Source organism: Gracilinanus agilis, chromosome 2 (genome assembly GCF_016433145.1).
Source record: "Gracilinanus agilis isolate LMUSP501 chromosome 2, AgileGrace, whole genome shotgun sequence".
NCBI lineage: Eukaryota > Metazoa > Chordata > Mammalia > Didelphimorphia > Didelphidae > Gracilinanus > Gracilinanus agilis.
This window is the reverse complement of record NC_058131.1, coordinates 117,979,630-117,988,779: the sequence shown is the minus strand read 5'-3', so window position 1 is coordinate 117,988,779 and position 9,150 is coordinate 117,979,630. Positions and strand designations below refer to the sequence as shown.

Here is a 9,150-nt window from a genome sequence, read left to right as displayed (position 1 = left end):
CAAGAGAAAATGACTTGGAAATTAATTCAAAGGTGTTCAGATCTGAAATATATAAGATGAAACTGAGCCAAAGAGAAATCTTAGCCCAAATACCCCAGATTCCTATGGTAGATTCCAAGGAAAGCTCTGTGGATGTTGTCATTTATTATTAAGCCCAAGCACCTTACTGTACTTCAGCAAGCAGGCAAAGACTTTGTGTATAATTGTTCAGGTATAATTTAGTCACCTTGCATAATCCCAAAATTGTATGGTTTTTCCTCCCGCGATTCTGATTGAGCACCTTTCTGACAGTGGCGTTTGCAGCATTACCAGATGTGTAGAGGGCTGCACTGGCAGTACTGTGAAGCTGCTTCAGAGGCATAGATTTCTCCCACTCTGTCTGTAGCACTCTGAGCTGTTTCTCTTTTTAAACATAAATTGACTTGGCGGAGGGGAGAAAGGGACAGAAGACTCATACTGTTTGGCCCGGGAATTACAAGTCCATGAAATGGGAAGTTCAGAGTTGTGGTCTCCATAGCAACTCAGCTGTGTTGTACACATTTCTCAAGCTGTCCATTTAATGGACCAACAAGTGATAAAAATTAGCATAGGCACACCTAGGAAGCGGGCGGCCCCACTTGGAGGATTCTGCTATTTCTCCGTAGCGTGACCTCATTCAGACTTCGGCCGCCCGGGTTAAAGGCCCAGCCTTTCCCGAGAGCTCGCCGTGCCTCTGCCCTTGGGGTCTGCTCTCTTGAGAGCCTGGCAGCATTTCCAGGGCAGAATCCATTTTCAAATAACCCATTTGATTCTCCCTGTTCCTCTTCTTCACAGATATATGTTGGGGAAAGGAGGAAAACGGAAGTTTGATGAGCATGAAGATGGGCTGGAAGGCAAAGTTGTGTCTCCTACTGATGGTCCATCGAAGGTGTCCTACACCTTACAGCGCCAGACTATCTTCAACATTTCCCTTATGAAGCTCTATAACCACCGGCCACTGACGGAGCCGAGCCTGCAAAAGACAGTTCTGATCAACAACATGCTCCGGCGGATTCAGGAGGAGCTCAAGCAGGAAGGCAGCCTGAGACCCGTGTTCCTCACCGCCTCGCAGCCGCCCGACGCGCTGGGGGACGACTTCCGGGAGGCGCAGCCCGCCTTCAGCCAGCTGGCCTCCTCGCCGGCCCACCCCACCGACTCGGCAAACACTACGTCCCTAGAGGCCTGCCTCACGCCCGCCTCCCTGCTGGAGGACGATACTTTTTGCACTTCTGCGCCCGTCCCAGCCAGCGGCCCCCCGAAACTCCCACCTCCGCCCGCCCCACCCGAAAAGGACAGCTTCTCCTCCGCCTTGGATGAAATCGAGGAGCTCTGTCCAACACCTACCTCCGCCGAGGCGGGAGCCGGAGCCGCCTCCGCCGCCGACGGCGCAAAAGAAGACTCCTGCGCGGCCAACGCTCAGAAGCCCGAGGGGCTCCCGGAGAGCCGGGCGGCAGACCCCAAACTCCTGGACTCTCTGCCGGGGAACTTCGAGATAACAACCTCCACGGGCTTTCTGACAGACTTGACCTTGGACGACATTCTGTTCGCCGACATAGACACGTCCATGTATGACTTTGACCCCTGCACGTCGGCTGCGGGGGCAGCCTCCAAAATGGCGCCCGTCTCGGCAGACGACCTCCTCAAGACTTTAGCTCCCTATAGTAGTCAGCCAGTCGCCCCCAATCAGCCTTTCAAAATGGACCTCACAGAACTGGATCACATAATGGAGGTGCTTGTCGGGTCGTAAAGCCTAGAAAACCCCAGACTTTTTTTTCTGTACCAGTATATACACACTCGGTAGTATTTTCACAACCCTACAGATTCACAGCACTGTGCATGCATCGTCCTTGCTTGCCTTTTCCAGGAAAAAAGAAAAAAAAAAAAAAAAGGATCACACTAGTACTTTTTGCCTCAAGCAGAGTTGGAGTGCCTTCATCCATGTATGACCACTTTTAATGTGTTTTGAAGTGGTTCCTCAAAGAAGACCTAATATCCTGGTATAGGAAAGAATACATATGGAAGACAATATTCTTACATTGTTATTATTAAAAAAAAAAAAGCGAAGCACAAGGATTAAGTTGGGGAAAGCTGTAAATTGCATGTGCATATTTGTCTATTTTTTCTATAAGTTTTATTGCAAGAGGTAAAAAATTTATTATTTAGATAATCTCAGTATCTTTTTTGGCATTTTAGCCCTGTGTAGGTTGACTTAGCAATTCAGCCTTTTGGAGGCATTAACTACTCCTCTTAAGTGTTGCATTTACATGGCTGTTTAGAAACTGCTGCCCAAATTTATTTTATATTTTTGTACAGATTCTGCAGTTTATGATATTGTTTTTCTAAAAACAAATGCTGTTTATACACACAAAATAGCTATTTTGATAGGATTTGCTCACATAGTTCCTGCATACTTCAAATGTACAAGATACGCTTGTACTTTTATACAGAGTTGTAATGTTTTATATGTGTATGGTGCAAAGAGAAAATCAGATCAAATTAATCTGCAGTCGATATTCCTAAATGCAAACACACAGTGCTTTAAGAAAGGGCCAGGAGATATTTCACCCAAGTTTCACAAGTACCAACTCCCTGGTATACAAACACCTGTGTACTACTGTGATTTCTAAACCTAGAGCCATGTCTACTCATCAAACTTGTATTAAGCAGTTGGCAGGAAATAGCTGTGAAACTTGGGTTCTAGGGGACAGTTCTCTGTAGCTTTCTTTTTGGAGAGGAAGGCTACCGAAAACTTAGCCTTCGAGTATGTATGCCAAGTTACTGTTTTTAATTTTTTTAAAATTGAACCCAAATGTTTCATTTTAACATAATTTTCTCTGTGACTTGAACTTAATTAGCTTTCTAGAAAATCATTACATCTGAACTGAATTTTATTAAAAGTCAATCATTTTATGGAATGAAAATACCTATTGAGTAAGTTTATTTTGTTTTTAAATTGCATTTTTAAAAGGCATACATCATTTATTCAAATCATCTTATACCATTCCTCCTCCCTTCTCCCCCCCTTCCTTGGAGCATTTGTTCACTCTGTTGATAAGTGCTGAAAATGGCATCTTCAGTATTACTGCAGTGAAGCTCATCTCTTATCTGCACTGGATGGACTCTAACTTTAATATCCATTGCTGTGGAAACTGGAGTTAGTCGCATTACATCACTCGGCATCTCCACTATGGTTGGTCTCTTTCATCAACTGCGCTAACTGCTTTACACTTTATAGGCCTGTTGTACCAGAATATACAGACGCAGCTTTCTATGCATGTTTCTTCTCTCCCTCCCATGACACCTGAGAAGTCTTCGTTACTGCACCAATGGCGTTTTTATTCATTGTGGTGTACATTTAATTTAAAAATGTTTGCAATGTATCATGCCTGTCGCCGGAATAGTTTATGGCATTTTAGGGCCCCCCTTCCCCGCTCCCCGCCATGGTACTTTAGCTGTTGCGTGCAAGTTGCAACCTATATTGTTGAAATGCATATGGCTTCTTTAGGAATAACTTTTATATTTATTTAAGAAATTTTAAATTATGGGGTTTTTTTGTTTGTTATGTCATTTGACAATATTCAGTCATCGATTCTGCTCGCTTCTTGCCATGGATAAATTGGGTATTTTCTGTCTATTAAAAGGGTAACTTATAAAATGGCACTTTAAACAGGCCATACGTAGTCTACATATTAATATAACACACATGACAAAGCCGATAAATTATTCACATCAGCAAAGGTTCATGTGTAAAGTCCTTCTGGACCCTCATTTACTTTCATTCCCCCTCGAGTTTCGTTTTAAAAGACTGAACAAGTCAGTGAAGCAGCAAGAAACTAAAGAACGGTAGTTCCCTTACAAGCTACCATAACAGCCACGACTTTCTGATCCTGCAGACAGATGAGGGATTCTCTCTCGGTAGGACGAGGGACCACATTCAAGTGAGCCCGTGGGCATGGCGGTGACCGTTACATTCTGCTTCCCACATAGTCACGATTGCTCCATTTTGGCTCTTCTCTTCCTTGTCGAAAACAAAACAAAAAAACCCAATCCTGCCCTGGAGATTTGTAGAGTTGGAGAAGCCGGGAAAACAGCCACATGCGAGGCACATATATGTGTGTATGTACAATAGTGCCGATTGTTCAGAACAATAACATAGTAAGCAATTGATTCACCATTGTTAAAACTGATTTACAGTAACGTAGAACAACGGCACTTTCGTTGGATTAGCAAACTGTGTATTTAAACAAATACCATATGTTAGGCAATAGTTCAAAAGAGCACCATTTCCAAAGCAATGAAGTGTTGCCTAAAACTTGTTCTCCTTTGAATCTCCTTCATTTGTAAGGCAGAGTTAAAACAGAGAATGAATATACTATGTGTGTGTGTGTGTGTCTATACATGATATATATGTGTGTACGTGTATATGTATGTGTGTATATATGTGTATGTATGTATATATGTGCATGTACACACATATACACACTTTAATAAGGAAGATAAGGGAAATTGGTGGTCCATCTTAAAAGGGCAGAACCATCAGATTTTAGATTTTTTTTTTTAACAAAATGATGTACCAGAAGGACAGAAGAAAAAAAAAATCTTTACTCTGGCCTCTAAGCCCCAGCTCGACAGGGACATAACTTGCTGAATATTTCATTCTTCAGTGATAACATTTCCTCTTATAATCTGGGCATCATGAACAGTTCAGAGTCAAACAGGCAGTTGGAGGAGCCTTTCTAAAAGACATGCCAGGCTGGGGGAGGGGGCATACGGGGGGGGGGGGGCAGTGACATTTATTGACAATGATGTGCAATGAAGTGACAAGATGAGAGCAGAATGAAAAAGCTTTGAATTTGAAGTGATTTTTTTCATAAGTTATTTATTCCTTTTTCTTTGTAAATATATTTATTTTATTGTGAAGCTAACAACATCTGGATTGTAACATGTACAGAATGTATGGTAGGAATGTATTCTCTTGTAGGAATGTAAATCTGTATTAAAAAGGGGATCAGAGCCAGACTCAGAAAATGAACTGGGTTCTTTTCATGGTATGCACGGTTCACATTTATTTTTACTCTTTTCTAATGTGGGTCTATTTGAAATATGCAAAAGGTATGGATGAAGATTGTTTTAATATCCCCAAATTTTTAGGGAAAATCAAGCATTAAAAGGGTCGATTTTTAAAATATTTTTACTAGCACTGCTTTCCCTTTATCAAGGAAGGAGCAACCAAATTGACAGGCTTGTTCATGCCAAAGGGTCTGAAGCAAGCCGCAGATACACACCTGAGTGTCTTTCTCATTCATTATCAACCGATGCATTCAAATAAATATTACATTTCCTTCGGGGTACCCTCACTGCCCTGAGGTAGGAAAATGAACATTTCTTAAAATAAACTCCAAAAAGTAATAGTATAGTGTTACAGATCATTTTTTAAACGTAAATTTATGAATCACCTCTGTGGTACGCAATGAATTATGAGTACCATGGGGCACCCTTCTTAAACTAGCAAAAGATGCTGATTCCACTGGTTGGTAAAGCAACTGGGGTGTCCCGCTATCTGTCCACCACCCAAGATTGTTTCGAATTGATTGTTGCAAATATGACCTTTACACTGCCTCCAAAATTCGAATCATCATATTCAAAATGGTTTTGGATGAGAAACGGTTAATTTCCTGTCGCACTCGGGTACATTGATCTTAGCGAGGTTTGTGTGACCTACTTGCTTTCAAAAGGCTTTCGGTGCTTCTTAAAATTGAAGCTGAATGATTCTTGAAAATGAGCCAATTTCAAATTTTGCTGAAAATAATATAACTAATAAAGATTCTGCACTTTTGGGAAGAAAGCTATTGAAGACAAATGTAATCCATACATGTAAACAGCAAAGATTCTGGAAAAGGTGTAAATAGTGTGAAATGTTTGGTGTATGGCTGTTGAGAAGGGCGTGTTGTCAAAAAAAAAGGAGGCTGTAATTTCCCCCACAGACCTTAGAGCTGTGCCTTTTCTATGCAATATTACAGACATATACATCTGAACCCAGATTACTGTATTCACATGTAGGTATGGGCTGTAATCTAAACAATTGGATAAATGTACATGGAAATAAGCAGTCTTACTTTTGTAGTTTTATATTATACAATAAACAGTTAAAAGGATAGAGTTCCGTTTGTGTTTTTTTGCCCTTTCCATCTACAGAAGTTATCAAACATGCCCTGATACAATTGAGGGTGTTGAAAATGCCGTGGCTTTCTCCCATTGCTTGCTTATTTTATGGTTATGATTAATTAAAATTTATGTGTACTGAACATTGGCCCAAAAGCCCTCTTATTGAAAGGAGACAAAAAATATGCATGATTTGTGGAAATTTTGAAGTCATAGGTGGTTTGAAGAGAGGATTCCTTTTTTAAATGTAGTTTGGACTGCCTGACTTCTGGAGACTCTTGCAGCTCTCTTTCTGTGATAAAAGTCGGCATAGACACTAAGCATTCCTGAGAGGGAGCAACAGCACGAAACTGGTTTTCAAGTCTCTTCTTTGATCCTGGCTGGATGACCATGGACAAGTAATTTAACCTCTTTCAGTCTCAGTTTTATCTTCTGTAAAATAGGGAAGGCAAGAAATATTCCAAAGTTCCTTCCAACTCTGAAATGATATGTTCTATGATACATTTGATGCCTATCTCACTGGTTTATGAGGGACCACTACTTAGTAAACCTAAAAACTAGGGATAGGATAGGTGGATGTCTGGGTACATACTAAGTATGTGGGGACTAATATCTCTTGCCAAATGCCCAATTTTAGACAAATGCTATACAAGTTGAAGGAATATTTTGGGGCCTAGTAAGTAATAACAACTAGAATTTTCATAGGTTCTTAGATGGTAACAGTCTAATGAGACATTTTATAAATGAGGGAAAAGCTCAAAGTTCCCAAAACTAGGTGTCAAAATTAAGCCAGGACTGAAACCTTGGATTCTTTGATTTCCAGCTCAATATTTCCCCCATTTCCTCCCTGCCAACTCCTGTCGCGATTTGAGGTGGGATTTAAATAAATTGGTTTATCTTAGAACTAGAGCTTTATTTTCATTCTGGCATCTCTTTTAAACTTGATCTCCCACCCTGATATTTCCCTCATTCTCATATTGTTCTACCTTTAAAAAACAGTTTGAAAGTAGTGTAGGGAGCTGTTGGGAAAAAGAAAGGATCTCTCAACTCCCTGGTTCATGAAGATGTCATCAAACAAATATTTCTCAAGAGTGTTGCAGGATTTATATTTTTTTTAAATCCTTACTTTTCCATCTTAGTTACAACTTTAAGACAGAAGGGCAAGCAAGGGCCAAGCAAACAAGGTTAAGTGATCTCCTTAGGGACACACAGCTAGGAAATGTCTGAAGTCACATTTGAACCCAGGACCTTGCATCTCTAGAACTGGCTCTCAAATGAACTGTGCCACCTGGCTGCCCCAAACCTTTTATCAGTGATAGTGAACCAAAAATTCAAGAGACTTGAATGCCCAAACTGCAACCCTCATGCCACATGTGAGCCTGAGCTCCCCTTACTCCAGACAGGGGAGGGAGGAAGAGCTTCCATTGGGCTGCTGGACAAAGGCACAGGTGATGAGAGAAATGTCCTCAGGCGTCCCTAGAAAGGGGAACAGAAGGAGCGGCACACGCTGGCACCTGTGCCATAGGTTTGCCAACATGACCATATATTAAATACATAGTCTTAGCAGTTACTTGGTTTTCAGAATCTGTATTATCATCGTGATTTCAGTGTGAGGTGCTGTTCATCATCCCTACTTTAATTTCAGAAGTTACCACCTCTCTGACCTTTTGTGACATCAGAATCCAAGTCAGATCTGGATACAGGAATTTTATATTGCATTTTCGTGGGGCATCCCAAAATGTAAATAACTGGAGAGGAGGGGGCCAGTGCCAGCTCATTGCTTTGGCATCCCAGACACAGAAGAGTTTTCAGGCCTTCTTCGATGACCACCTGGGCCCCTTCTGCTGTGTAGAGGGCTTGTGGTCAGCCACTTTCACTCAACAATGGAAAGAAGTAGTTGCTGGAATTTAGACCCCAAGAAATCTGGAGTCTGAGTGGGAGGGTCACGGAGAAGCCCACGATAATAGTTTCGAAAAGTTTGTTTCCAAACTGAATTCTTGCTGACTTAAATAAATATTCCCATTCTCTAACTGCTCCCTTAGGGATCTGACCTACGTGGTTGTGGGAAGTCGGCGTACAACACATTCTCTTGGTCTTTCCACACCTTCCTTGTGGTCCTAAACTGGCCGGCCAGCCTCTCTGGGGCTATCCAGAAAATATCTGCCTTTTCTTCTCCCCCCCCCCCCCCATTATTTGAAAGGGTGGTTGGTCCCTGCCCGACATTGTTTTTTGTTTTTTTTAACTGTGGAGTTAAGCTGCCTCTGAAAAGCAATTTTACAGTCTCCTACTCTGCTGGCTTCCTGAAAACAATAGTCAAGTGCTCTCTAAATTGCATGGTTCCATTGTTCCATTGTATCCACCTCCCCCCTCCTTCCCAGGAAGAGGTAGAAGGCCCTGGGCCTTCTGCCATGCTCCCAGCTTTAGAAGACACCGGAGGGAGACTTAGCCAGAGGAAAGGGGACAGAAGTCCATCTCCTCTTCTCTCACTGTTGGCTAGTGGTCCCCGAAGAACTGGGTTTGGATCCTGCCTCAGACACTTTCCCGCCACGACTTTTGTCTTCTGTGAGAAGGGATAATAATAACACCTACCTCGTGGGGTGGTCGTGAGAGTGAAATGAGATGTTGTATGGTAAGGGCTCTGAAAACCTTAAATTGCTATATAAATTCTTATGATTGTTGGTTGAGAAAGCCTTCTACAGTTGCTTAACCCTTGCGTTCCTAGTATAGAGCACTTTAAAGCCATTTGAAGGAGAGTGTCATGAATGGCTGAAACGGGAATGGCCTCACCTACATAAGAGGCAAGAGAGGTTTAAAGGCCATAGCTTGGGGTCAGAAAGGCCTGGATTCTAAGTTCTGGTGAAAACCTACTAGCTGTGTGACCTTAGGCAAGTCACTTCACCTTTCAGTGTCCCTAGGCAAATCTCTGAGCTATAAATTACGAAGAGTTGATTAGAATCAGTAAAAAAAAAA

The 9,150-nt window shown here is 41.9% G+C and overlaps 1 protein-coding gene across 1 annotated transcript; it reads left to right on the top strand.

The window, feature by feature from the left end:
* The first annotated feature begins 761 nt into the window (after positions 1-761).
* SERTAD2 (SERTA domain containing 2) lies at positions 762-3,027 on the top strand. The gene has a single exon (XM_044663387.1). The coding sequence runs from the start codon at positions 818-820 to the stop codon at positions 1,763-1,765; it is 948 nt and encodes a 315-aa protein (XP_044519322.1). The 5' UTR covers positions 762-817; the 3' UTR covers positions 1,766-3,027.
* The last annotated feature ends 6,123 nt before the right edge of the window (positions 3,028-9,150 follow it).

Coding starts and splice junctions, on each gene's coding strand:
- SERTAD2 (XM_044663387.1), top strand. CDS start 818: ATGTTGGGGAAAGGAGGAAAACGGAAGTTTGATGAGCATGAAGATGGG.